The sequence below is a fragment of the Aptenodytes patagonicus genome, chromosome 6 (genome assembly GCF_965638725.1).
Source record: "Aptenodytes patagonicus chromosome 6, bAptPat1.pri.cur, whole genome shotgun sequence".
NCBI classification, from domain to species: domain Eukaryota; kingdom Metazoa; phylum Chordata; class Aves; order Sphenisciformes; family Spheniscidae; genus Aptenodytes; species Aptenodytes patagonicus.
Window position 1 is genome coordinate 58,311,862 of NC_134954.1, and position 27,763 is coordinate 58,339,624.

The window sequence follows — 27,763 nt, forward strand, 5'->3', positions numbered from 1 at the left end:
GCTGAGACGGGAGGGCGGCGGGCGGGGATTGGCCAGGGCGGTGCGAGCGGCGGAAGCGGCGGCGGCGGGGTGGGGTGCGCGGGCAGGCCGGCATGGAGCCCGCCGAGGGCCCGGGGGCGCTGGGCTTCCACGGCGACGAGGAGATCATCGAGGTGGTGGAGCTGGGCCCGCCCGGGCCGGGTGAGACGGGGAGCCCCGCGCCGCGCACCGGGCGGGGCCTGCGGGGGCTCCGGCCTCCCGCCGGGGCACCGAGCCCGCTCCGGCCCCGCCCCAGCGCTCGGCCCGGCCCGGCCCGGCCACGGGTCCCGGCCCGTTCCCCCCCCCGGGCCTGCGGCGCGGCGCGCTCCGCTCCTTTGCGGCCCTTCTGCTCCGAGTCTCCCGGCCGCGGTGGCGTCGGGATCGCGCGTCCCCCCCGCTGCCCCGTCCCCCGGGGACCCCCGAGGCGCCTCCGTGCCCGCAGCCGCCTGCCCTGCACGGGCCGAGCCGGGCAGGCCGCGGCTGCGTCCTGACCTTCGCCCTCTGCAGATGACCTGGCCGACGAGATGGAGGACGTGGACTTTGACGACGAGGGGGCGGAAGAGCCCGACGCCGAGGCCTGGGAGACGGAGGACGACGAGGGGGTGGAGGACGGCATGGAGGCGCAGGACGACAGCGAGGTCACGTTCTCCCTCCACTCAGGTGAGTGGTGGGCACGGGCAACGGCAGCTGGGGTCCCCCTCCCACCCTGGCTTTCCCCAGAGTTAAGGGGGTGCAGCAGGTCCTTGCCAGGCTGCCGTCTCCCGGCCATTCCTGGGACAGCCGTCACCACTCGCGGCTGTGATGCTTCGGGCTTTGCTCGTTCCTAACTTACGCTCCGGTAGAGAAGCCATTCGAGCCTCCTACCACGGTGGCTTGCCCTGAGCTCAGCAGACAGCCCGTGCTGCTCTTCCCCCACGGGAAGAATAGATTCCCACTGGTTTGGGTTGGGAGTTCAGCTCGCTGACATCCCACCCAGACCTGGCGTTGCGTGGGGTTTGGATCCCCTGGGAATGTCAGGTGGGGCGTGAGCGGCGTCCGAGCCACGTAGCCTCTCTCTTCTCTTCCGTGAAGCTTCTGTTTTCTGTGTGAGCCTCGACCCCAAGACCAACTCGCTGGCGGTGACGGGCGGGGAGGACGACAAGGCCTTTGTGTGGCGCGTGAGCGACGGAGAGCTCCTGTTCGAATGCTCAGGTGAGGTGCTCGAGGCTCTCCGAGTCAGCGGCCATGTCCCCTCCCAGCCACATCTCTCCGGACACACTCTTCCCCAGCCGATGCTCTGCTGGAGCTGGGCTCCCGACCATCCTCCGTAGCTTGGCCTAAGTAGTCTCTGTCCCCCGATGTCTCTAGGACACAAGGACTCGGTCACCTGTGCTGGCTTCAGTCACGACTCCGTGTTTGTGGCCACGGGTGACATGTCTGGGCTTATCAAAGTGTGGCGGGTGGAGGCCAAGGAAGAAGTGTGGTCCTTCGAGGTGGGGGACTTGGAGGTGAGCAGCGGGACCCCTGGTGCCGTGGGGAGCTTGTGGGCTGGCAGCCCGGACTTAGCTGGGTGGCGGGGGGACATGTCACCCCCGTGACACTGCCTGTCCCTCTCTCTGCCCAGTGGATGGAGTGGCACCCTCAAGCCCACGTCCTTCTGGCGGGCACGGCTGATGGCAACTCCTGGATGTGGAAGATCCCCAGCGGAGACTGCAAAACCTTCCAGGGCCCTGCGTGCCCGGCCACGTGTGGCAGGATCCTGCCTGACGGTGAGGCACAGGGGCTGTCCGGGGTGGGGAATGTCACCAGTTCTGTGACAGATCCCGCTGCCACCATCTGCCCTCCTGCTTCTGCCAGTCTGTGCTGAGCGGGAGGTGGAGGGACGAGGGGAGCTCTGGCTCTATCCGCTGGCTCTGTCTCACCCAGGGAAGCGAGCGGTGGTGGGGTACGAGGATGGGACCATGCGCATCTGGGACCTGAAGCAGGGAACCTCGCTGCATGTCCTGAAAGGTAGGGAAGAGGTTAATCGCCTGGGGTGCTCCCTAATTGGGGAACGGCCCCTTCCAGTAGGCTCTGACCCCTTCCCCGGGCGGAGAGGTGTCACCCTCCGAGGCCAGGGATTGCCAGAGGGAGCCTGGCACTGGGTTTCCCTGACCCCACAGGTGGCTGCTCCTTGCCACCAGGCTGCTAGCAGACCCGGGCAAGGTGGAGGCTGCAGGAAGGTGGGCTTCGAGGCCCACCGGGTCTCCGTGGGGAGGATGCGTGGAGCTCACGTGTCTCTTGCTCTCCCCCCAGGCCAGGACGGCCACCAGGACCCCTTGACCTGTGTGGCCAGCAACCAGGATGGCAGTTTGATCATGACGGGCTCTGTGGACTGTCACGCCAAGCTGGTCAACTCCGCCACGGGCAAGGTGGGTCCATGTGGGCGGGGGCAGAGCCGGGAGCCCTGGGGAACGGGCCCGTGTCTCCGGGTGGTTCAGGGCTCTGCAGGCCCCGAGCAGCCTGTGGTGGCCACCGGCAGCCAGCAGGAGGCGCCCTTGGCCAACACAACTGCTTCCTCCCAGCTACTGGTGGTCCCGCTGGGCTTGTAGAAGGAAGTTCCCACCTTGTTTGCTCCGAGGAGCCGAGGATTTGGGGTCGGGCTTTGGTGTCCAGGGGGTGTAGGCTCGATCTCGGGTAAGGAAGGGGACCTTGGTGCGACTGGGGGTCCCCTTCCCCTCCCCTCGGGGACTAGTCAGCCTCCTTCCACGCAGGTGGTGTGCGTGTTCAAGATGGAGAGCGTGGCCCCCAAGGCCCCCACCGGTGAGGGCGAGGAGGCCGAGTCCAACTCGGTGGAGTCGCTGGGCTTCTGTAACGTGTGAGTGTGGGGACAGCCCCTCTTCAGTGCTAGATCTTACAGGAGTTGTTACAGATCCGTTTCCGTCTCTTGCACTCGTTCTGCTGCATTTGTCTCACTTCCATCCTCCCCAGCTGGCTGTGGAGATCCTGCGTCACTTGGGTGTGACACGGAGGACAAGGCACGCCAGCTGCTCAGTCCTCCTCCCAATCCGTTGGGTTTCTGGCCTAGCCTGATGGACCACTGTTTGGCTGGGAAACCTTCCAGACACAGCTGCTGGGGATCTTTCCTATCAGGACATTGTCTTCTCCCTCATGAACCTTGGGCTGGTTGCTGACTCTCGCTGTCCTGTTGGGTTTCCCGAGTGGGGTGTTTTATGGCTCCGGTCATCGAGTTGTCCCTCATCTTCTTGATACACTGTAGCTCTCAGCGTAGGGTTTGCCTTCAACCTTGATCCTTCACGCGCTTCCATCCCTGCTTCCCCATGGCCCACATAATGCCTGTTCCGCTCTCTGCAGGATGCCGCTGGCCGCTGTGGGCTACCTGGATGGCACGCTGGCTATCTACGACCTCTCCACACAGAGCTTGAGGCATAAGTGCCAACACGAGGTACTGCCCTACCCCCTCTCCCTAGGCTGGGAGGAGGGAGGGTGTCTGGGCCTATCTGAGACCTCCCCTGGAGTCCAGGGGCTTTCCTGGGGCCAGTTCCCAATTTGTGCTTCTCCCTCAGCCCCTTGGGCTTCCCCAAAGGCAGCCACAGTCCTTGCACAGAGGATGTGCCCCATAGCTTGGCCCTGGCTGCTGGTTCTCCTATCTGTGGGGATGGCAGATAACACTGAGGGGGGCACATGGGGGGAGCTGAGACTTACTGGGGGTCCCTAGTGCTCACCCTGTGGCCTCCCCCTGCCCCAGTCGGGGATTGTGCAGTTGCTGTGGGAGGAGAGCTCGGCCGTGGTGTACACCTGCAGCCTGGATGGGGCCGTGCGGCTCTGGGATGCCCGCTCGGGGAAGATGATCAACGAGTACCGAGGGCACTCAGCTGAAATCCTCGACTTCGCCGTCAACAAGTGAGCGGGGACCCCCTAGACCCCTTCCCTGATGGGTGGAGGGAACAAGGATGGCAGGGGCCACAGCCTCAGGAACTCGAATCACAAGCTGTCTTTCCTTTGGGTGCCCCTGGGGTCTGGTCCCAAGTGGGGAGACAGACTCAGGTCTATGCTGAGACTTGAGGGTCTCAAGGGGGAGTGGGGCAGATCAGAGCCGGGGGCGTTGGTGAGGGATGCCCAAAGCCACCAGCCCCATCTCTGAGCCCTGTCTCCCCCCAGGGATGCCTCCATTGTGGTGACGACCTCTGGCGACCACCAAGCCAAAGTGTTCTGTGTCCAGCGCCCCGATCGCTAGGAACTGTGCTGAGGGACAGCGTCCTGGCTCTGCCAGGTGGCTCATGTACAGAGGGATGAGGGAGAAGGGTTTCGCCACCCTTCTCCAGCGCGTGCTTTGTAATTTTCCAGCCTGCCCTGCTTTGCCCTCACCATCTGGGGCCAAGCCTGGGGTTTTGTATGAAAATGTCTTTTAATTATATAAATTATTTCACTTAACTGGATGCCATCCACTCTGCTTGTTGGGGGGAAAAGGACCTGGGGAGCTGTGCTCCCTCCCTCCTCAGGGATCTCCCCAGCATCCAACCACGGCCTGAGGATCAATGGCAGACGGTTTTATGCTGGTCTGGGTGGAGGCAGAGACCCCCATCCTGGCTCTCCCTGTTCAGGGGAATGAGGGGGTCAGGGTAGGAGGGAAGGGTGCGGATTGCTAGCCAAAGGTAGGAGAATCCTGCTTTGTGCAGCCCAGGAGGTCACTAACACAACAGGCTACTCCTAGACCTGGGCACAGCACCCCCACTTCAGCCCCCAAGACAGAGATCACCAGAAGTAACTTGCTCTGGGATACGGTGATTATCCCCCTTGCGCCTGTGATGCCAACCACCCCTTCCAGGGCAAGGCCACATGCATTGACAAGCAGAAGCCCCACAGCCCCTTAAGATAGAAAGATCTCCTTTATTAATGAACCCCAACAGCATTTCTTCAGATACAGGAGTTTTGAACTCAAATACTCAGAAGAAAACAAGTTAATATTGCATTATTCTCATAAGAAATACTGCAACTTACTTACTTCTGGTAACATATTGCAAAGCGAAACAGCTTGAAAAGAAAAAAAAATTAAAAAAGAAAAGAAATTAAGTCAATCAAACTGGAATTAAGGTTTTGTTTCTTGGAACGATCGAGTCCTCGCAAGCACAGCTCGTTTTCTGCAGATTACTCCCCAAACTGTCGTACAAACAGACCCCGATTGCTTGAATTCCTTATGAGCCCACAGAGGTGCAACATTAAAAGCTACGATTATCGGGTAGCAAGTGCCCCAACCTTCATCCTCCACGGCAGCCTCAACGACCCTGGCGTTAACGGGTTGTGAACGTCTTCCCCCTGAAAGGATGCAGAGAGGTCAGCACAGCCCCGGCGCTGTTCTGGGGTGCCCCAGGGTGGCTATGGGGCTTTTGGTGGGGCACGTGCCTGCACCCAGCTCTCAAAGCCAGGCAGGCACCGCTGGTTCAGAGCTCGCAGGCATTTGTGGCTGCGGAACCAGGCCACGGTGCTGTGGGGAGGGGTTGGCTTTCACAGAGGGGACAACCCCACTGCCCCGGAACAGAATGCAAAGGGGACATGCCAGGATGCACGGAGAAAGGACACCAAGGGGCTCTGGGATCAGCAGAAGGTAAAGGACCTGAGGGAAATAAGTTCACGCAACTGCTTTCCTCCACCCACTTCACTCTGGGCTGCTTTATTCACAAGAGGGAGCCAGCCAGCCAGCGCGGCGGCCCGGCAGTGCTCCTGGCCCCAGCCACCTGCTGACCAAGGGCAGCCTGGGGCTCTGAGGAGCTGCAGACGCACTGGGCAGCAGGAACCTGCTCCAGCGCCCGCAAACCCACAGAAAGGACCTGGCCATTCTCCCCCGTGAGCTGGAGCTGCCCCCAGAGCCAATCAGCCAGCTTTAATACAACAGGGGAAAAGCCCCACAAATGCCACCGCGGGCTCGGGGGGGACAATGGAGACACCAGGGCTTGCAGAGCCATGTACGAGCCTTCTTTTGCAAAGGACCTGCCGGCACAGGGTTTGCCACAGACCCAGCTCCTACAGAGGACACATGAGGCAGTAAGCGAGTGTGGTGGAGGGAGCACAGGGGTCCTGGGAAGCCAACACACCCTGATCCAGTCTTTTGCCTCAAGGCACCCAGGCAAGCACCTCACTGTGAAACACCCCCTTTCTCTCTCAGATGGGGTCCCAGCACATCAGGCCCTGGTCTGGTCACCCCCACAGCATCCCAGTCCGGATGTACGCCAAGCTGAGAAGGAGCGAGCTCGTGGCTGGCAGAGAAGCCCAGAGAGCCGGGCCCCGCTTTACTACTCACGTGATTGTTTTCATTTCTTTCTTCTCTGCGTCTGGACGGGCACGGTTCAACACCTTGAGGAAATCAGATGTTTTCGCCCTCATACGTGTGTGAATATAGGCCTGCGTTTCATTAGGACAAAATGGGGACATGTCAGGATCCTGTCTTCATAGCTGAGATTTCAGGACACGGGGTAGGAGCTATCTTGTGCTCCTTGTTGGGAAAGCACCTAGCTCTGCACAGCCATGGTGCTGTGAGGAGAGTTCAGGAGGCAACAGTGAAAATTGCTGCCTGAGCCCTGGTCAAAGCCAGGTCTCTCTGAACAATTACCCTCATTTCTGTTGCCAGAAAGAAAGGAAACCAGATCCAAAGGGGGAAAAATCCTACTTTGCTGCTAGGATGGGAAGCAAACAGGCGCTGCCTGCGCCAAAGAGCAGGGAAAAGGTGATGATGCATCACTTGCCACCCCTGCGTGACTAGGGAGGGCAATGCCAGACCTCAGGGGGGCACCCCTGCCCCGTGCTCCTCCCCTGCAGCACCCAGGTTAGAGGGGCCAAAGCTACCCTGTATCCCCCAGCCCCGTCCCCTCAGTACCTTCGAGCACTTGATGTGATAGTGCAGGTAGTCCCGGAATGTGTGGATCAGGTTTATGGTGTTGTCTCTGGCAGCAGCATTGGTGTGACGGGGGAACAGCACTAAAAGAAGAGGGCAACACAAGCCGTTAGTGCCTCCCGAGGCTACCAAAGGGCTTCAGGTTCCTCCAGTGCTGGAGGCTTCAGGGTGTGCTGCTCCGAATGCCTACTTTGCTCTCTACAAAGAGCCCTTTACTGTGACACGTAGCAAGATTAAGCAGCATTTGTGATTTTAAACACAGGGCTTAGCAGCGCTTTTCCACGTCTCCCGCAGCAGCCTGGACACAGCTGTGCACTCCAGAGGATGCAGGCAAGGCCAAGTGCCCAGAGATGACGGCACTGTAGGAAACTGCATGACGCTACTTCAGTGCTTGGGAGAAGCAAACGGAGGAGAGAGCTGGGAGGCAGACAAGGGCGGCCAGGCTGCTCAACTGATTTCAAGATCCAGTCTGCCCTTGGATCTTGAAATCAGTTGTAGATCCCTGCCTGGCAGCTTGCCGGCCCTGTGACAGAGCCAGATGTGGTTCGTGCAGGGCCCAGCGGCTCACTCTTTCCACAGGCTGGTGCTGTGCTAAGCATCCCAGATCCGAAGGCTGAAAGACCTTTTTGTCTGGGCGATGATCTCACCTGGGACTGTCAGATCAGATAACAGGGAAATTGCGTCTCAACAAGAACGAAGTCTTGCTCACTGTCCCAGACCTGCCATTAGACAGCTCTGCCATAGCTGACAGCTGCCCTAACCTCAGGGCACCATTCCCAGCACAGGAGGAGGGAAGTGCTAACTTCACCTTTCTCTGCAGTTGTCTGTGCTCCACCTTTGAGCTCCGAACTGCAGGAATGCCAGCCTGAGAGACCCTAACGGCACATCCAGCCATGACCCCCAATTTCTCTGGAAGAGACCTTTCCCTTTGAACAGGGCAGGGTTTGGACTCCTCAGCTCAGCCCTCAGCATTGCTGCCCAGGAGGAAGCGATGACTCTGCTGGCCAGCACCTCTGCAGGCAGGGGAAAGTGGCTCATCAGAGATGGAAGTGTTTGGCCCAAAGCAAAGAGGCAGAGCTGGAGAAGCAGAACTCACTGCCCTGCTCCTGCTCTCTGGTTGCCTCTGCTGATCGAGCACTGCACAGGTGCCTGCAGCTGGACAAGTTAAATACACTTGCACGAAACCCCCACAAGAAACCTCCAGTTTCCACAATATCACAGCAAAGCCACCCTTCCCTTGCTCCCAAATGCTGAACTTATTTTGTAGGCAGACACTAAATGGCTTACTGTCCACTTCCACGCCTTCTTGCCCACAGCAGAGCTGGGGTGACCTGATGCAGCAAAGGGACACACCAAAGGGGGCAGACAATGCAGAATGCAAGTCCACAGTCCCTTCAGCCCCCAGTGACCCACTTGAACGCTCAGGGAAGGTGCATTCCTTTGTGTTTTTCACGCAGCAGCAGGAACCTCTCTCCTCCCCGAGTGTCCTCAGGCCTCAGAGCTACCTGCTTACCAAAGGTGATGTAGCCAATATTGTCGCCAACGGCGGCGTCTGTGTCTTTCAGCTCCAACGGCGGCTCCCTGTGGCTGAAGAGCACCTGTGGGGCTGTGTGACTGGCTCGGCGACCCTCCTTGAACTCCTGAACAAGACAAAGTGAAGGTGAGTCCCACTGCGACACTCCAGCAACACACTGGGAAAGCAAATGGGGTTTCCCCACTCCCACAAGGCATCTGAGCAGGAGGTTTCACAGCTTTCCCTGAATGGGCTGAGTCCATCAGGCCAAACCTCTGGAAAACAATCCTTTTTCCCAGCAAAACCAGACCAAAACGCACGGCTGTCCCAGGTTTACACGTGGCCCTAGCGCAGCCCCTCAGCTGGGATGGCTTTCAGCATCACACTTCCTGCCATGGGTGTTTTGTGGAAGGGACACCTCAGACTGAGCAAGCACATGAGACAGCATAGCTCCTGCTGTAAAGTCAACACCATCAAGGCTTCCAGCAAAAGTGGGCAGCGCCCATCACCCCAGAGGAGAAGAAATTCGCAGAAAGGGCTGTGAGGTCTCCATCGCACCTAGCATAAAGGCTCTGCCGTTTGAGAAAGCATCTCCCATCAGGAGTCTTTGCCTAGGCATTAAGAGGCATCTATGGGGTTTGAAGCTTGTGTGTGAAGCCTGCTCCTCCTGCCACTTCTCTACACCTTGAAACAATACCTCCAGGCAGGGAGATCCCTTCTGCCAGGGAACCTCTCTGACAGTAGCACGACCATCACCTCACATGAAATGAACTGGCTCTGCATTTCAGGAATTGTAGGACTGTCCCTACGTGGGGCTGGAAAGTCCAGACACCATTCTCCTGCCCCAAGGCAGGGCAGCCTCCCCTCTGCCTCACTGACCCCCAGCCCAACCTACACATCATCAGCCACCCTCGTCCTCTCCTCCCTTCTGAGCACAGCTCACCCTGGGAAGGGCAGGAGCATCTGTGCCCCTTTTAGAGAACCGAGTAGTTCACTGGGATTTCCTTAATGAAATGCTTAGCTTGCACTTCCTCCTGCTTATGCCAGAGGATGAAATGGTTCAAATGGCTTCACTGGTTAGTTAATGGTCAGATTTTCTCCATGAGAGCCCAGATGAGCAGCTACCATACCCGACTGGGCTGCGTTATGCAAGAGCAATAGCTGGAGGGAAGGAGCCAGCGTGACTCAGAGTGGAAATTCTTGTGGCTGGGCAGGAGCAGAGTTTGCTGTTGTAAAAAACAAGAACTTGGGACATGGAGACTCTGGGACAGCCGCTGCCTTGAAGCCCTGCCACCTCCCTGGGAGCCTCACAAACCCTGTTTTGTTCACCTCATGCCTCCCTCCTTGTTTTAAAAGCTGAATTCCAGGCCGTGGGATATGCTGGTGGGAAAAAGCTCAAAGCCAGAGCAGATGCCCTGCCTGTAGCTAAAGAACACAGAGAGCAGAGCTGCAAGATAAGACTTCCATCACAGCAGATCCTGTTCTAATGACCCCCAACACGGGTAAACTGGTATCCAGCAAACTGGGCCAGTAACTTGCTGTCCACGAGCCTGTCAGCAACACGGCCTGGCACCCCTGAACGGATGGGCTAAAAGCTCCTCCTGCCCTGGAACACCCTGCAGGGCCCTGCTCCACAGCCGTGCCCATGCAGGAGGCTCCTCAGGTGCTTCAGCAGACACAAGGTGAGCTAGGCGGGCCAGCGACATGGATGAACACAGGTACCAGCGTGCACTGGGCCTTCCCCAGCTGTAAGCAAATGTCTCAATCTCCACAGGCTGCACGCAGTCGCTAACAGACACGCAAAGTGTTTACTACGGGCCTCTGAATGCTTCCCAGATAAATGGCAGTTGCAAAGGGTAGCTGAGTCCAGAAGTACTTGGCATTATGATGATTGATTCAAGCCCACAAACTAAGCAAATTCATAGCTTTGAAAAGCTCAAACTCGAGAGCCCATCGTGGCATGTGAAAGCAGCCACACTGAGCTGCTGAGTCTCTCTGCAGCATTTGAACATTAGCAGGAACAAACTTCGAGGTGAAGACAACTCTCAGCACCATCCCAGGCACAGCACAACATCGCCTCACCCCTTCATCTCCCTCTACAGCCTCCCCACCATGCTCAGCTCCTCAGCTGGCTGGCAATCCCTACACCACAGCTAGCTGCACTACAGGGCCTCAAGGTGGATACTGAAGTATTCACCGTGGTGTTTCTCATCTGTAACACATAATATGTTTGATTGTCCATACGAGCAAGACCATCGATAATAAAGATGCCAATGCAAGAACCTGGATTAGAAAATACACTGCCTATGCCTATTGACATGGTTCTTCCTCCCCAATGCAGCCTGGGCTCTGCAAAGCATTTACGTGCATTAAACTGCCTGTGAGCTCACTTCAGCCTAACGTGCTTGTTCGGCAATGCTGCTTCAAGCAAGAAGGCATCTGAATCGAGGACCAGATCCTTTCCCCGTAATTCAGTTTCCATACCTGCATAAACACCTTTCCAATCACCACGTCATCGTCATCCTTAAATACTGTGCTGAACACAACTGTGACGCGGTCCTTTTTCGCCTCAACATACCTGCAGGTGGGTGAGAGAGGAGAACCCAGCTGTGAACAGGAGCTAAGAAGTACAACTGGATGAGGAAGCAACCGCGTGACAAGGTCAAGTAGATGCAACAACCATTCACAGGCCTGGCTGCTGAAAATTTCCCCTCTCTCGAGACAGTATTTACAGGGAGCAAAACACTTCTGTTGGGAGCAGCCAGTTCCTCTCCTGCATGCAGCCACAAGCGCTGCCACTAACAGTCGCTTGTGTAACATCCCTGCAGCCCAAGGAATGAGCATTACTCTCACTGGATACTTCTGACAGCCTAGGACAGGCCGTTATTACCCTGCCAAAACATGGAGCAGTAGGATTTCCTGACTTTCCACCACAACCTACAGCTGTGAGCAGGAGCGAAGAGCATACTGTCAGCTGTCCGACTCCCATGCTGCTTGGTTTGAACACTTACATTGTCTCATCGTCCCTGTAGTGGATGACGGCTCTTTTTTCTCCTTCTTTGCCCTCTTCCTGGAATTTGAAATACTTCTCAAAGACCGAAGCAAAGCAGTTGCGCTTCAACATGCCGGCTTGGTGCACGATAGCATCCTTGTCTGCGGGAAGGTTCTCCAGGTCGTAGAGCAAAGAGACATTGTAACCTGGGGAGGGACAGCCACTAACCTTAATAATCTATCCAGGGCCTTAATGCAGCCAGAGACATTTTCCAGAAAGACACATCTACAGTCCCACCTTTACCTTAAGCCCTCCCAGTAGCCCCAGAGGTGAGTGCTTCGCACTCCAAGCATCGCCAGAAGCCATGCCTGAACTCGGCACGTGGCCATGGCAACACTCCCGGGGCTCCTTCCTGAGCTCCCAGACACACATGCTGGCTGAGCTGCTCCCAAGTTTTTGCAGTGAGTAGGAAGAGATGCTGTCACAGGTAACCATGGTTTTCCTGTGTCTCACGAAGCGTCTTTAAGAAGAACAAAGACCCCAACTGTGAGGAACAGAGGCTTCCTGGAGGAGGGCTGCATCAAGAATTACAGCTTGTGCTGCAAGCTACTTCAGCCCTGACGTACCCGAGCCACCTTTTGAATTGCCGTTTATTGTACAGAGCACCCCAGATATCAAGCTCTTGAAGTGCAGCCTTCATTTTTTTAGCATTTCTGAGGTGGCTTAAGTCATTTTGGAATTGACATAGACACACAGAGTAAATGTTATAGCAGGGTTACCTGACTCAGGATTTACCAAGTAGTTTCCATAGACTTTCTTCAATACCTAGGAAAAGAAATTAAACATTGAGAGCACAAGCTATCAGTTGTTTCCTCCCGCGCAGCCCATGCCATGTTCAGTCTCCATTTAGAAACATAAAATTCAGCATCTGCCTCCCCCAGCCTAACTGAACTTGGACAAACATTAAGTCATCGGCTTCTAGTATTACTGGCTGCTCTTACTCTAGGCAGAGCTCCCTGAACCCCACTGACAGGGGATGTGCTGCAGGACAGGACTCAAAACTGGAACTTTTTAAAGTTTTTGCTAGTCTTGAACTCATGCGGAGAAAAAAATCCCCTTTGATACGCCTCGTACCTTCAAAGGAGAACTGTCAGCAGAGCTCAACACAACAGATCTGAGGGCTACAACCCTCGCTCCCATTCAAAGGCAGACGCAAAGTGTACAAAGGCACTGCAAAGCTTGCCCTGTCCCCCTCCTTGCGGGAAGACAAGTTCAGAGCAGGGGTCAGGCACAGCGCAGCCGGGCAATCACTCTTCCTGCCTCAGACTCTTGCACGGGACAGATGGGGATGGAGAGGAGACTGCCAGGCAGCTTGGATGCCTCCCAGAAGCAGAGCCGCCTACAGCACAGCAAAAACCTTTCTTCAAACACAATCACTGCTGAATTTTACATCAATGGCAATTTTCAATTGAGCCATAGCTCTGTGTCAATGAGGGGGCCGGGAACAGGAGGTATTTCACAGAGAAGAACACAGCAATGCTGTGGCAGAACCGGCCCTCCTGGTCCGACACCCACTACCATGCAGAGAGGATGCACAGGCTCTCTGCCTGCCAAAACCTCCTCTCAGCAGAGAACCTGCCTGCAGCAGCCCAGGGAGATGCTGTGTCTTAGCAGGAACACCGCGTTGTGCTCCTCACAGTGGGGTTTCATCAAAGATGGAGCAGAAACAAGCTCCATCATCTCCAGGGAAGCACAGAAAGCAACAGTTTGCTAAATGGCGATTTAAAAATGTAATTTCTATTTAGTCAGCACTCCCAAGGCAGTCCTGCAGAGATCCCATCTTCCTCTCAAAGCTTGGGAAATTGCCTGTCAGCTGCCTGCACTCCCAGCACAGCCTGTGGAGCAATGGGCCTGCCACAGCAGCTGGGGTCAGAGAGGAACACCGCTCTCCAGCCGGCACCGCAGTGGCTGCTGGTGCACAGTGGTGTCAGCCACTCGCCCACCACAGTGGTTCTCCTGGGATTAGGCACCATGCCGATCCTTGCTAAACATGCTGGGAGGGCTTCACCATTTGGGCTGCTTGACTCTCTTGTTTGCCAGCAGCAATACCTTCAGTGGGGCAGCTCCTGCTACCCTGTTCCGTAGCAGGCAACGCTGCTCCTAGAAAGCTCTGCATATAGGAACCAGGAAAGCAGGACACTCAGTTGTATTTATTCTGACATTGGTAGGTCTTGTAGCAACTCGCAGGAATTCACTTTGGGTTCAAACCCCCTGTTTCTCGCCAGATTCTCAATATACTCATGGAGCAGTTTCCTTGTTTTCCTCCAAGGACAGACACCCAGAGGCAAAAGCGTGCTGAAGAGCTTTGGGTGAACCCCATTTGCTAACATGAGGAGATCTGAAAACTGAGTCAGGAACTGAGTCACACTTCCTGCCTCGCCTCCCAACCACAGCTCAGAGAGGCTCCTTCTTTCTACCATAAATGGCCCTCTGCAGCCCCGGCCCATTCAACAGGAACTGAACCTGCTACTTCACACAGCAGCAGTGAAAAGGGAACCAGACAGTCTGCAGATCAAGGTCTGCACACACAGCAGGAGCCCATCACTCGCTCTCAAGTGTGGTCAGAGTCAGAAGAGCAGTGCCATGGGACTCCAGATTTGTCTTGGTGCCTTCCTTCACTCGCAGGCTCAGCACACCAGTCAGGGAAACTATTTCTATATGGTCAGGCCTCACACTCATTTAGACTTTCAAAATTAGTGGTGCCTTTTGCCTTTCAGGTGGTAGGGTCATATAAGCTGACCTCTTATTCATGAGAGAGTGTGAACACACTTTGCCCTTGTCTTGCAGCAAAGTGGGACTCCTGATTGGCACAGGGCTGCTCCTTTGATTAGCATGAGATGGGAGCACAGATGCTTCTCTAAGGGTTAGACGTTGGATCCACTAACATCGCAAGGACATTGCCCATGCTAAGACAGCATTTGCAGGCTCAAGGCCCAGAGATGCTCACTCACCTCGTCAGCACCGTGTTCCTGGAGTTCCTTGTAGAATTTCAGAGAAATACTGACCATCACTTTTGTCTTGTCTCCATTGGGGTTTGAAATATGGTAAAGGACTCCATCAAAGTCTATGAAGCAAGTGAGAGAAACGTGAGGGAACAGGAACTAGTTCCTACTTCTGAGGAAGGTTTTCCCTACATGTTCTAGGAACTACATAAAGCAACACTGTTCCCCCTGCTCCAGCCCTCACACATACACCAAGAGAGAAACCTGTAATTAAAGAAAGTGGTAATGTCATGTAGGGAGACCTGTTATCATTCAAAGGGCTGAAACAGTTTTGACACCTGTCCATCACAGAAAGCTTTAGTCTAGTGGCATTTAACATCCCTGGCAAATCTGCTTGTGCTCAACGCACGAGGATACAAACACGGAGAGACGGGACCCTTCTGGATGGCCAGCACAGAAAGTGACTGACATGCCCACGGGGCCAGAGCTGCAGCCCGGAGGAGAAAACATCTCTGCCAGCAAAGGCAGCTCAGCCGCTGCCTGCTGAGACAGCTTCCACTTCACTGCAGAACGGGCAGGAAGGGCAGGAGGCAGGGAAAGGCAACCCTTCAGCTACCTAGCAAGCTCCACTTCTCCATGGAGTTCTGCAGCTTACACAGATTCTTGATAACAGAAGCAAAAAAAAAAAAAATCAGTTGCTGAATGAACATTTGAACTTCCTTGGCACTTCTTGTCCTAGAGAGAAAACTTCAGGCAATGAATTCATCTTGCTTGTCACCCCGAGCCAGCTTTCTAACAACCCAAACCAGACAGTGCTAAAGACCTAATAACAAGTAGCATCAAGGGCAGGACTGGAGAACAGGCGAGGTAAGAGAGCTATGTAGTACACACACACCACAAAGCACTGCCACCACTGAACTCACTGCTGTGGGGGAAGTCCCAGGGAAAGCAAACGGACAGAGAAAATAGCAGGGCAGCCGACAAAGCCCCAGCTCCAGGGACGCTGTAGGGTGTCCACACCGTCTGCCCCTGCGTGGCTCTCCTCCCCCTGCAGTGGTCCTGGGTGAACTTGGACATGCCAGGTGTAACTGTGGGCAGGCTGTTTGAGCCAGCCCTTTTTTCAGAGAAGTCACGAGAGTTGTGGAGCTTACCTGCGAATGTTACTTCTACTGCCTCTGGTTTATTTCTAAAAAGCAAAGAAAACGAAGTAAATGAGAACTCAAACAGCAGCCTCCAAGCTGTGAAGGAAAGAGGATTAATTTCTAATGCCTTATTTCTCACAAGCAGCTATACCTGAAACCCTTCGAACTCCAGCTGTTCAACTAGCAGATAACCTTTGATAAGAAATCTCAGACTTCTCCCCATTCCTATAAGCACCAGTCTTAGCACAGATGATATAAAATAGGCCTCGAAGCTGGCAGAGATTGTTATTATTTGTAGTTTATTAATAGATTTTGAGAGCACAGGTTTCCCGTTAGAAATGTCTGAGAAAGCAACTCATCACTAATGCGTTTGTTTTAACAAGCGCATTCTCCGTACCGAACAGCCACAGTACAGGTTTGGGGACAGAAGCTCTTTCGTAAGTTCCTGCAATACCAGTTCATGGAAGGGACTTAGTGGCTGAGCAATCCTTCCTGACACGGTGCCCCCTTCACCATCATCAGCAGCTCTGCAAACATGTTGATGTAACTCACTCGCAGAGAAGACCCCTTCTCCAAGTTCAGGGCTAGGAGCAAACCACAGAAGGAAACTTTCCAGATGTGCATTTCATCCTGCACCCGCCACGTCCCTTCTGAAATACCTCAACACTATGCCAACTACCTCTGCAGGAAATACTGTAGATCTGGGTTTGCTCTAACACTGCCCAGTGTGGCCTTTGGGATCCCTGATCAGCAACAAGAGCACCTCGCAAGCCAAAGGCACATCACTTCTTATGCTGTGGGTATGAAGATTTAACAAATCTTAACAAACCCTATTTGCCAGTTTGTCCATGATCTGTAGAAGAGTAGGATCCCGTGAAAGATCTAACTGCTTCTGAAAAGTGATTTTGTTGGGACTGGCACTACATAACTGCTTTGGCAGCTCCAAGGGGACTGGTATTAATAGGTCATTCTCCAACAGGGAGCAATGCAAAGGTACCTCCACTGCTGACCCCAGGGGTGGAGAATGAGAACAGGATAAAAATGTCAGTCTGCTACTGCTGTTTCACAGCGTATCGCTGCTTATTTTTCAAAAGCGGCCGATATTAAACAGAGTACAGGCTAATGCTGCTGCTAACAGAAATCTAGCCTCTAAAACAGTTCATTCACACCTGGCTGAACCAACGTACTGAAATAACTCCCCAAACCAAAGCCAGTGTGTTGAGGCAGGCTTGTGGTCTCAACTACGCTGCCGCTGCCCAGAGACCAACTTCAACCTTTTTGCCAAAACTGGCTCTGTCCATGCACGTGTATGCTGCTGGGTACCGGCTACACCTCAGTACATACACCGGGAAAGGTGAGGGAAGCGATGACTCGATATCTACTTTCCCTCACCATATTCTGGAAAGGTTTAAATGATTTTTTTCCCCCAGCAGAAAACACTGTTCTTCCCTCAGCTTTTCTACAGACAGCCTCATTCCTGCAAGCCAGGAATGACCACAATGTGCTAAAACTCAAGATGGGCAATGCAGGGAGACCAAGGCACTGAACAGGACTGATCCCAGACCATGCACCAGGTCAACATCATTTTACTCAGGTGGAAAGGGAGGAATGGACCCCCAGCCGGAGATCCTAAGTGGAAATGATGAGGTGTTGCTGCTTCTTGAAAGTTATTAGCTGTGAAAAGCAACAGCCCTTTTTGTCGGGAGGCTGGAGAGCCTCCATCTTTTGTGCTGCATCGCTGAAGATAAAAACCACACGCTTGAAAGAGGCGGTGCGAGTGCACCCAAGGCAGGTCCTTTAGTTTAAGAGCTGGGCCAGCTACCTGCGACCTCTCTTGCTCTCATCTTCCCCTCCCAGCCAGGCCTGAGATGGAGGTTCACAGGGCATCCCTGGCTGCATATTCAAGTCGGGCTCTTGGAAAGAGGAGCAATTCCCCAAGCTGCATCCAAGCCACTTCTGCTCACTGAGGATTGCTCAGAGCAGAGATGAAAGAAAAATCCCACTGATCCCACTTGGTCAGTCAATGCAGATGTGTTCTTCTTTTAGAGCACCACACTCAGACTTGGGAATCAGCTTGGATGGCAGTATAAATTTTTATTTAAAAAGAAACCTATGTAGGAAGCTTTAAAGATAGCACAGTCAGGCACACGAGAGCTAGGAATATTAATGAGGACGCATCCTTAAACCTCTGTTCCATCTTCTCAGAGTTACACCGTTCAAACCCCATTCCCCACGCACACGGAGCTGACTCCTCCCAGAGCCCCGGCTCCCAGCAGAGCCTCCGAACACAGCACCTCCCTCCGAGCAATGCAGGGAAGCAACTGACAGCCAGCACACTGGAGCGGTTTTGCCAAGGAAGGACGACGACTCACTGCTCGCTCGCCCAGTACCCCAGGGGATGGCAGGAAGATCACTCGTCAGTTATTTAAGAAGCCGTGCGAGACCACATACCCGAAGTCGTTAATGGCTCTGCATGAGAGCCTTTGTTCTGCACACAAAAGCTTATGGCTAACATGGCCCCGTTTTTGAACCTTTCATCGCGCAAGCATGATTTCTTAGAGAAGTTATTTCAACACTGATTTCCCAAGTGGCTCGGTTCTTGTACTTGGATGGTGAGGACAGGAGATATTTAAGGGAAAAGCTGGTAACTGGGCAGAACTTTGGGTGCTGAATATTCAACCGCTTCCCGGCACAGCCTCAGTGAAGCGAGTGCTCACGTGAGCTGCATACAGAGCTCCTCGCAGCCACGCCAGCCCTGTCATCTACTGCAGTTTTTCTGAGGTTTTCTGCCTCACCTGGCACACACCTAAGTAATCCAGGCCTGGCCTGGCCCAGGGAAGGGTATCAGAAGTATGGCTGGGAGCGAAGCGAGCTCTCTTAGCCCTTCACAGTTCAGCAGCCTTACAACTCCAAAGTTTAAAGTGCTTCTATTTATTTCTCTGGCTCACCTCACCAAAACTATCCTGGCTACTTAAAACGTTTCTACAACAGAAAAATCACCCCTTTTACTACCCGAACTGTGGCTCCCCCGTCAAGGAGTCCCCAGGCAGAAGAGAGGAGCTCTCACCTCCAGCCTCCCGTGGCTTCCACACAAGCAATGGCGCTGCAGGTTGCACACACGCAATCACTTCCCCTCGACCTTCCACCAACCTTGTCTTCCGCCAAGAGAAATAGCAGTGGGGACATGCTGAACACCCTGCGGAGGCACAGCGATGTTCTCTCTGTGTTTAGCCCTCTCAGCCTGCCCCGCTCTCCCGCAGGGGATGCACAGCAGGCCTGGGACCGGGGCTGCGCCGCTGCGGGGTCGGTACCGGTTACCGTCAGGTTACTGGCGTGATCCCGAAGAACTCTGCCTGGTCTAGCATGCTCCAGTGTCCCTTGCATTCGTGATGAGACCCATCCACACCCATGGCGAGAATCGGCAGTTTAGCAGCTCGGCGCAGAGTGACTGTAAATCCCAGCCATCCTTTTTGCGATTTCCTTTGAAGCGGGGCTCTGGGCAGCCGGGAGCTCGTTTGGGGTTCACTTCCACCCCTGATTCAAGTCTCAGAGAACCAGACTAAGCCTGGCTACGCTCGGAGGATTTCAGACAGTACAGCCCATCCGCTCCTGAGGCAGAGAGCTGCTGGGAGCCCTGCAAGCTCCTTACCACCAACGCTACCTGAACCACAGCCTCCCCCAGCAACCTTCCCTGTTTGCTACCCTCTGCCCTGAATGGACAATAAAACCAGCTCATACTGGGAACAATTGAAATGGCTCCTCTCTGCACTGAACACCAAATCCAGACCAGACCTTTCTGCAAAACCCTGCCTGAACTCAGACGCTAAAATGGCAGCTGTTCCAAGCAGCGGCAGCAGTCCATTTTCTGATAACACTTATCAGGTTTGAAGTCAAATCCACACCAAATCCCATCTGCCCTCTGCTTGTAACAATAAAAGGCCCTGACAGGTTTTATGTCTTCTTGCCCGCATTCCTCCTATTCATCTCCAAATGGCTCCTACGCTCCATCTATCTAATACAGAGCCAGCTCCAAATCAGATTTTTCACCCCGGCAGAACATCCACGAAGAGCCACAGTGCCCGTGGAGAGACGCCAGCGAGCACTTAAGAGCAACAGCAAATCTTTTTTTCTGACAGCATTTCCTCAATTTTGACTCGGACAACTTCCAAACTTCCCCGCGTCATTCTCAGGCCACGGAGGCTCTTAGCCATATGTTACAACAAATTTAAGAACAGAAGAATGAAGACTGTAATTATACAGAGCCCTCATCTTCTGTATTAAACAGACCTAAATGCAAACTTGGCTGACAACCGTATTGAAGCATCTCCCACATCACAATTAAGGCCCATACCCAGTAAAGGAGGATGGCAATTATTTTAAAAGCTGCAGGCATGCAGATATTCTAATCTCTTGCCCCAGAGGAGAGGGAAAAAAAAAGGGGCTATTTCAAAGCTTAAAGCTCTGAGCAGAGCTTTCAGATCACCAGAGTCGACACACAGTTTGGAGAGAGCAAGCCAGATTCAGTGACAGACTGCAGGCTCTCGCTACAGAAAGGTCACCCCAATTAAAAAAAAATTATGAGCAATGTCTAAAATTATCTGAACAGTTCCTCCGCTCCTGGGCCCTGCTCAGCTAACAAAAGCTACTCTGCGTAAGCTGCAGGAGTGTATGAAATCAAAGAGCTCCTGTAGCTCTGGCAGCACACCCACCACGAATTCAAGCAGGAGTGCTCCATCAGGGCGATGCCGAGCGGCGTATGGCAGCCCCCAAGCATGCCGGCTCTCCCCTCTCGGTTAGGTGACCCCTCCATGCCGGAGCTTCTCCCTTGCAGCGGGCAAGGCAGCCTGGAGGAAGCTGGCTGGTAGCAAGGTGTTGGGATTCCCAGCGGACAAAGCACAGGCTGGTCCCGCAGCATGCAGGTATGGGCAGGTCCACTTCCAGCCAGGTCTTCGTCCCGCGTGTCTCCATTCCAGCAGGTAGCCCGCAGTTCCCTGCCAGAGTGATCCAACGCTGCGACGAGTCTCCAGGGAAGAGCCTCATTTTGCACACACCATTCACTATGGCTCTTCAGTACAGCGACTGATACACACTTTTCTGTGGTGTCAAGCGCCAGTGGCTGCAGCAAGAAACGTTCTCAAGAGGATAATACAGAGCAGACCCCTCTCAGGAACCCAAGATGAAAACTGAGGCTGGAGCGATGACAGAACAACCTGCGAAAGCCCGACACTTTGCAGATCCGGGCTGCTCTTCCCTCCTGTTCCCTGCGCTATTGCTCGAAAGCAGAGCGCTGCCTACCTCCAGACAGAGGTGGTTCACAATCCACCATTAATGCAAAGTCACCTTCTCTGGTGGCTGAAGCCAGATGTGCTGTGGCAGCCCAGGAGCTATGCTCGAACACCTACAGCATGCTCAGCGCGGACAGCCAAGATTTACAACTAGTGCCAACCGTGCCACGCTGAACCCAAGGGTACCACTTTCTGCCAGCAGCATTGCCCGAGCACTCCTCAGAGTCAGGCAGCTTGAGTGTCAGCAGGTGAGGTCGTGCTGGGGGAGACGTGGGGCTCCAGGCTGGGCTTGCAAGGACGCTGAGCCAGTACCTGCCACTGCTGCTGAAGGAAGGAGATCTGATCCCTGCTCTTCCACTGCACCATGGCGAGCAGCCTTTGCACAATGAATGGGATGAGGAAACTCATCTGGGCTAAAAATACCCAGTTTTGCCTGTTTAATTTTAACCTAGGTCACTTCCCCAATCCTGTTTCCCCTGAAGCCATAGAAATGCCTGTGTCAGTGAGAAGGAGGGGGTGGCAGAGGAGCAACCTCTTTTTTCGGTGGGGCCGCTGAGCTCCCCTGAAGTGCCAGAGCCATGGATCGCCACAGCCACTCCCACAGGGAGCTTCTCAGCGGTGCCCGGCAGGACCTGAAGCTCCTCTACCCTCCCAGCATGCCCGACAGCCTCCAGACGGTCCTCGGTCTCCCCGTGATGAACTCACTTCACATGTCACATCACGAACACAAAGTTCAAGCTACCCGGTTTCACCCAGCGCTCAGCCTCCCTGTCTGAAGGGCTCAGCTCTACAGCTGACAAGCACCAAAGTGACTGCAAATGGGAAATACCATAAAACACACGAGCGCAGCTTCAGCCCAGCTCTCCAACCAGCTCACAGGAACCGCTCTACATCAGGGAAGTTCAAGCTTCAGCTGTTGTCCTATGTAGCTAATAGTCATGAAGCCCTGCAGACTTGTACCTACTAAAGGCTGTAAAGAAACCGAAGATTTAATTTGCGATTCTCTTCCTTCCGCCCCCAACCAAGGGAAAAGGCATGCTGTTCTCCAGCTATGCAAATTTGGTTTTTTTTGCACAGTGGGTAAATACTAAGTAACAGTTTGAGACAGATTAATTTACTGGAGATTTAGGGCAAGCTATGTATGGCTGGAAAACCAAACCCCTGTGCCACACTTTCACTGGGGTCAGTTAAATTAGAGCAGGACAAAACCAGACAGCAAGTCTGTTTTGGGAGGCAGTTCCTCCCCGTGTGTTAAACAGAACGAGTATTCACCAGACACAGAAGACAGTCATCAAAATGTTTTACACTTAAATCGTTTGTTGGGTTTTTTTTCTGTCTACGTGGTTAGCAAAGGGAAGCAATGATGAGAAACAACATCTTCCAACTGGTAGAGTTCATCCCCTCACATCACGTTTCTATAAGAAATGGGAAAATCTGAGTGTGGCTCTAGCTTCTAGGCAACTTCTCAAGTCAAAATGAATTTGTCAAAAGCTTATGGAACAGTTTATTCTCTTGACATCTGCAAAAGCTCACAAGTTGCCTCATTTCATACTGACCAGGTATTCCCCCACTGCAGCAGTTTGACGCTTGAAAGTTTCACCAGCAAATTCCTAACTCAAGTTATTTCAACAGATTCTGGTAGCTTTAGGCCTTTATTTAAAAATGTGGTTGGTTTAAGGAAATGGATTTAAAACAAGAAATTACAATATTAAATAAAGAAAAATAATCAGATGCATTGAAGTCCATTACCTGTCACCACCTTGATCTAAATACCAATGTTCAACGGTGGCTGTCCAAGGAGGCGAGATTTCCATGGGTTTTGCCCACAAAAACAAACTAAATTTGGAATTACCCTACTAATGGATAGATGCTGCCAAGCCCCAAGGACCTTGTCAAGGGAGGACTCTTAGACATGGGTTAGGCCCTGCCTCGAGCGCTGATCTCTGTCTGCAGCCTGCCAAGGCACCTTCCACGCTGGGAACTCCAGAGACAGTTGATGGACCTTCACGCAGAGCGGATTTCGACATATGTTATACAACAATAATGTTATGAGCTAATAGCTCCAACTTCTATATGTGACCTAGTTCTATATGATACGGTGAAGCACAAAGTGTCTCTCGCCTGATGGTCCAGGAAAGCTCTGCAGGGAGCCTGTTGAATCACGGCCACAGTGTGGCCATGGGAAGCAGAGGGGAGCAACACAGCCCACGTCACAGAAGTCTCCTGCAAAGGATTTGGAAACAAACCCCGCCCTGCCGACTCCCAGGCTGGCGCTGAAGCCACCAGGCACACCTGGCTCTGAGACAACCAATGCAGACAAATCCGTGCATTGCATCTGCCCCACTCCTGTTTTAGAGCAAATAACTCAAAACCAACTCTGTCCAAGTGTCCAGACTCACTCCTCCCAGTCACTGAATCCCTCGAGGACTTGCCCTGACTGTCCTGTGTCCATCCCCAAGACACGCCTTGGGAAAACCGTCACCAAAATAGTGAAATACAGCAAATCCCCTCCTGCCTCCAGGCTCAGCGCCACAGGAATGACCCCAGAACTGTGGCCAGAGGGAAAAGAAATTTCACATTAATAAACATTGCGTAACACCCATTCCCTAAAAGACTTGAAACCAAGAGAAAAAAAAATACACCTTCCTGCACATCTCAGACTTTTGTTTCCACCCTGTGCTTGCCTGGACAGGAGGGCCCCAACACAAGCACAGAAGAAAATGCAGAAGTAAATAACTTCCTCTCCACCAGCAACACATTCAAGGCACAAAACTTATCTAGAAACAACATCTAAAGAAAAGAACATGCTGTAGATGAGTAAGAGGCAGAAGCAGAGCACCATCAGCCGCACTAAGAATCGATCCAGGAACAACCAGTACACCCGGCAAGCGTGCCGACGCAGAAGCGAGGAGGCTTTGCTGTACAGTGAAATGGAAACTTCGGGGGCCTGCAGGCTGGTGCAGAGCAAGCAACCCCAGCTCTGGTCGCACAGAATCGGGGTTTCAAGGTGCATTTAAACCTGCAGACTGCAACCTCCACATTTGCATCAACACAGGGATGCATTGCATTTTCTCTCCAGCAGGAAGAGTGCCTCAGTATGGACTTGTGATGAACAAGTGTTTTTGACACACACTATTAACTTCCATACACGTAATATTTTCTAATGGATGCAGCTGCAAACCATAGCGGTCACCTGGGAGTGGTCTCTTCCCAGTGAGGTGGTTGTGCTTTGGGGAAACTTGTTGCATTAAACGATCAGGCTCAAGAAGAATAAAAAGCCTGCGAGCAGCTCGGCTATCCTGTGAGGCAGTGCAGCCTGTGAGGTTATTTTATGAAAAAAAAAAAAAAACCAACAAAAAAACCAACACCTGAGCAAGAAGTCAACTGAGAGGGGAAAGCAGAGGAAATGGCCTCTGTCAAAGTTCTGCGCACAAAAGGCTGAGACCTTCAAAAGCCACTGGAAGGAAAGGTGACAGAAAAAGGCACCTGCCTGGGGTGTCCCTTCCTGGAGCAGCCTGGGCTGAGCTCTTCGAGGCGCCAGGGCAGGCTCCACCCCAAAGATAACACCATCGCGCTTTGCTTCTGTACAAAGGTGCCCGGTGTCACTCAGGCCAGCAGACAGTGCCGTGAGCCCACAGGTAGCCTGGCTGCAGATCAGGACGTTTATATGAAGGGACTCTCTTTCGAGCTAAGCTGTGCTCAGACAAGCACCTTTACAGCCCTGGTGCAACACTTGCAGCAAAATAATCACTGGCTCCCCAGGGACTGAACTGTCCCAGCCAGAGATGCAGATGCAAACCAGCCCCCCCAACCCATCCCCCGAGGCCAGGACACCCACCAGGCTGGCACCAGGGGCCATGACAGAGCCGTGGGCCTGCATCCCTCCTGCTCAGGAAAACAAAGGGGGGCAGGCTGGAAGCTCCTTCCTACCCCCAAAGCAAAAAGCTGAGGCCACAGCTCCACACACAGGCTTCCGGTTCCTCGACTCCCCCCACACGTTCTGTACCAGCGCTGGCACCACACTGGGCCCGTTCTGATGAAGGCTGCTTTACTCAAAGCAAACATCCCTGCAAATCCACCTTTCCCGCAACTTCCTCCCTGCCAGGCCCTCTGCTCCAGCTCTGCTCCCTCAGCCCGCCTCAACGCTGCAACCTCCAATACCCTCCCCAGCTCCCTCCTCCTCCCCTGGGCCTCCACACTGCCCTAGCACTAACCACCCCACCGAGCCCCGCTCTCCTCCCCAATTCTGCCTGTCCGACTTTGCTCCCCCATCCCTTCACTCTGCCCAAGCTCTGATCAACTCCAGTGCTCCCAGCTCAGCTATCCCCACCCAGACCACCCTCCTCCAGTGCCGACCCTCCCCCCAGCCCTCTCACCCCGCAGGCCCCCATCCCCTCCCAGCTCTACCCCCCTCACTCCCCAAGCCCCCATCCCTCCTCAGTGCCACCTCCACCGTTCTCCAGGCCCCCATCCTGCCTTGTCACCACCCCTCCCAGCCCAGCCCCGTCATCCCCCAACCCCCATCCTGCTCCCGTACCAACTCCCCCAGCTCAGCCCCCTCCTCTCCCCGGCCCCCATCCAGCCTCGGTGCCCCCCCCCCCCCGCCCCGCTCAGCCCTATCATCCCCCGGGCCCCCATCCTACACCGGCACTACCCGACCCGTCACCCGCCAGGCCCTCCCCTCAGCCCGGTCCCGCCCAGGCCTCCGGCACAGCCCTACCAGCCGGCGCCCCCCGCCCCTCCTTCACTCCGCCGCCCCCCCGTCCCCGCCCCGGTCAGGCCCGGCCCGGCCCCTCCGTCCCTACCCGGCGGCCGCGCCCTCGAACTTGAGCGTGAGGGTCTCCTCGATGATGCGGTTGTTGACCTCGAGCAGGATCATGTCGGTGCCGGGGAGGGGAGGGGCTCTCAGGGCGCCGAGGCCGGAGGGAGCCGAGCCCGCTGCGCGCACCGGGGACCCGCCCGAGCCTGCGCCGCCGCTTCCGCTCTCGGGCCCGCGCGTCACTTCCGGCCCCGGCGGAGCCGGCAGGCGGTGGCGCAGGCGCGCCCGCCCCTCCCGCCCCGCCCTCGCCCTCCGCGCTGACGTCACGGGATGCCCCGCCCACCTGCCCGCGGCGGGGGTGCGGGGGGGAGTGTGTGTGCGCCGGGGGAGTGGGGTACACCGGGGGTGCCCCCAAATGGGGGGGGGGCGCGGGCAGAGGGGTGCCCCGGGGGCTGGGGGATGCCCCAGGGTATGGGGGTCCCTTCAGTTGGGGGGGGCCCAGGGACATGGGGTGCGCCTGGGGTATGAGGGGTCCCCAAAAGTGTGGAGGTGCCCCCGGGGGTATGGGGAGCGCCTGGGGTAAGGGGGTCCCCAAAAGTGTGGAGGTGCCCCCGGGGGTATGGGGTGCGCCTGGGGTATGAGGGGTCCCCAAAGGTGTGGAGGTGCCTCCGGGGGTATGGGGAGCGCCTGGGGTAAGGGGGTCCCCAAAAGTGTGGAGGTGCCCCCGGGGGTATGGGGTGCGCCTGGGGTATGAGGGGTCCCCAAAGGTGTGGAGGTGCCTCCGGGGGTATGGGGAGCGCCTGGGGTAAGGGGGTCCCCAAAAGTGTGGAGGTGTCCCCCGGGGGTATGGGGTGCTCCTGGGGTAAGGGGGTCGCCAAAAGTGTGGAGGTGCCCAGGGAAGAGGGATATCGCAGGCAGATGTGGGTCTGCCCTAGAGTATGGGGGGCTGCACAAGAATGGGGCGCTCCAGGGATATGGGGGTGCCCCCAGGGAAAAGGGGTGTCCCGCGGGCTGGATGACCCCAGGGTTACCCCAAAAGCGTGGGGGCCCCCCCAGGGAACAGGGGTGACCCGGGGTGATGGGAGGATGCCCCAAAGGGATGGGGATCCCCAAAAGTGTGGGAGTGCCCCAAGGAATGGGGACACCCTAGGGGGACTGGGAGGATGCCCTGGAGCTGGGGGGGTGCCCAAAACTTTGGGCGTGCCCCAGAAGAGCATGGGGATGTCCCCAGAGAATAGTGGTGTTCTTGGAGCTGTGGTGGTGCCCCAGGGGTATGATGGTGCCCTACAACTGTACGGGTGCCCCCAGGGAACAGAGGTGCCCCAAAACTGTGGGGTACCCCTAAAACTGACAGGCACCCAAAAGCTGTGGGAATGGGGGTGCCCCAAGGGTTTGGGGTGCCCCAGAGGGACGGGGTGCCCAGAGGGTGCCCAGGGGTGCGGGCTTCTCACAAAGGCAGTAGGGGTGCTCAGGGGAGTAGGGGTGCCCTGGGGTTACGGGGGTGCTGGGGGGGTCCCCCCAAGTCTGCGGGGCTGGCGCGGGGGCACGGCTCCACCTGGTGGCGCGGCTCGGCTCGGCACAGCACGGCACAGCCAGGGTGGGAGGGACACAGGGCTCTGCTCTGAGGGGTCCCCGCAGCACCCCCTAACAGGGGCAAGCCAGCCCCGCAGTGCTCCTGTGTCCCCCAAAATCCCGGCGCCAACCCCCACTCTATCAACGGGGAAACTGAGGCACGGAGCCCTGCCCTGCCTTCGCCCACCAGCCTGCCCGCCAAACCCCCCCACGGCCCCGGGGGGCCTCTGCTTTCCTGGGGGGGCTGCAGCACCCGGGGGGGCCTCGAAGGGGAACCTCCCATCCGCTGGGAGCCAGGGGAGATGGTGGGGACCACCGGCTGGAGACCCCCGGGGTGCATCACTGCAGGGGGCTGATGCACCCCTGGGTGCGCCCCAGTGTCACCCGCTGCCGGCAGGAGGGTGGTGGGGGGGCTGCAGGCTCCCCCCGGCCCCAGGGAACGTGTCCGGGGGGGCCGGGGAAGGGTCCCTTCTGGCTGCCACTTCCCCTTCATGCTAGGAGAAGGTTTTGCAACCTCGCTTCCTCCCCAGGCAGCATAAAGCGGGCGGCGGAGGGAAGGGGTGCCGGGAGGTGACACGGCGGCGGGCGCAGGTGAGGGACCCTCCGGTTGGC

General features: G+C 55.5%; 2 protein-coding genes across 2 annotated transcripts; one reads left to right on the forward strand and one right to left on the reverse strand.

Annotated features, from left to right (window-relative positions):
• Positions 1–89: 89 nt before the first annotated feature.
• On the forward strand, positions 90–5,086 carry AAMP (angio associated migratory cell protein). The gene is made up of 11 exons (XM_076342857.1): positions 90–180; positions 526–678; positions 1,090–1,209; positions 1,366–1,505; positions 1,622–1,766; positions 1,924–2,007; positions 2,293–2,408; positions 2,751–2,854; positions 3,352–3,442; positions 3,746–3,900; positions 4,159–5,086. Exons 1-11 carry the CDS (start codon positions 93–95, stop codon positions 4,232–4,234), a joined length of 1,272 nt encoding a protein of 423 aa, XP_076198972.1. The 5' UTR covers positions 90–92; the 3' UTR covers positions 4,235–5,086.
• On the reverse strand, positions 4,868–25,790 carry ARPC2 (actin related protein 2/3 complex subunit 2). Its single transcript, XM_076342859.1, has 10 exons — positions 25,626–25,790; positions 15,545–15,579; positions 14,403–14,515; positions 12,171–12,216; positions 11,411–11,597; positions 10,884–10,977; positions 8,400–8,526; positions 6,869–6,969; positions 6,296–6,396; positions 4,868–5,313 (listed from the first exon to the last, which is right to left on the reverse strand). Exons 1-10 carry the CDS (start codon positions 25,697–25,699, stop codon positions 5,289–5,291), a joined length of 903 nt encoding a protein of 300 aa, XP_076198974.1. The 5' UTR covers positions 25,700–25,790; the 3' UTR covers positions 4,868–5,288.
• Positions 25,791–27,763: the final 1,973 nt, after the last annotated feature.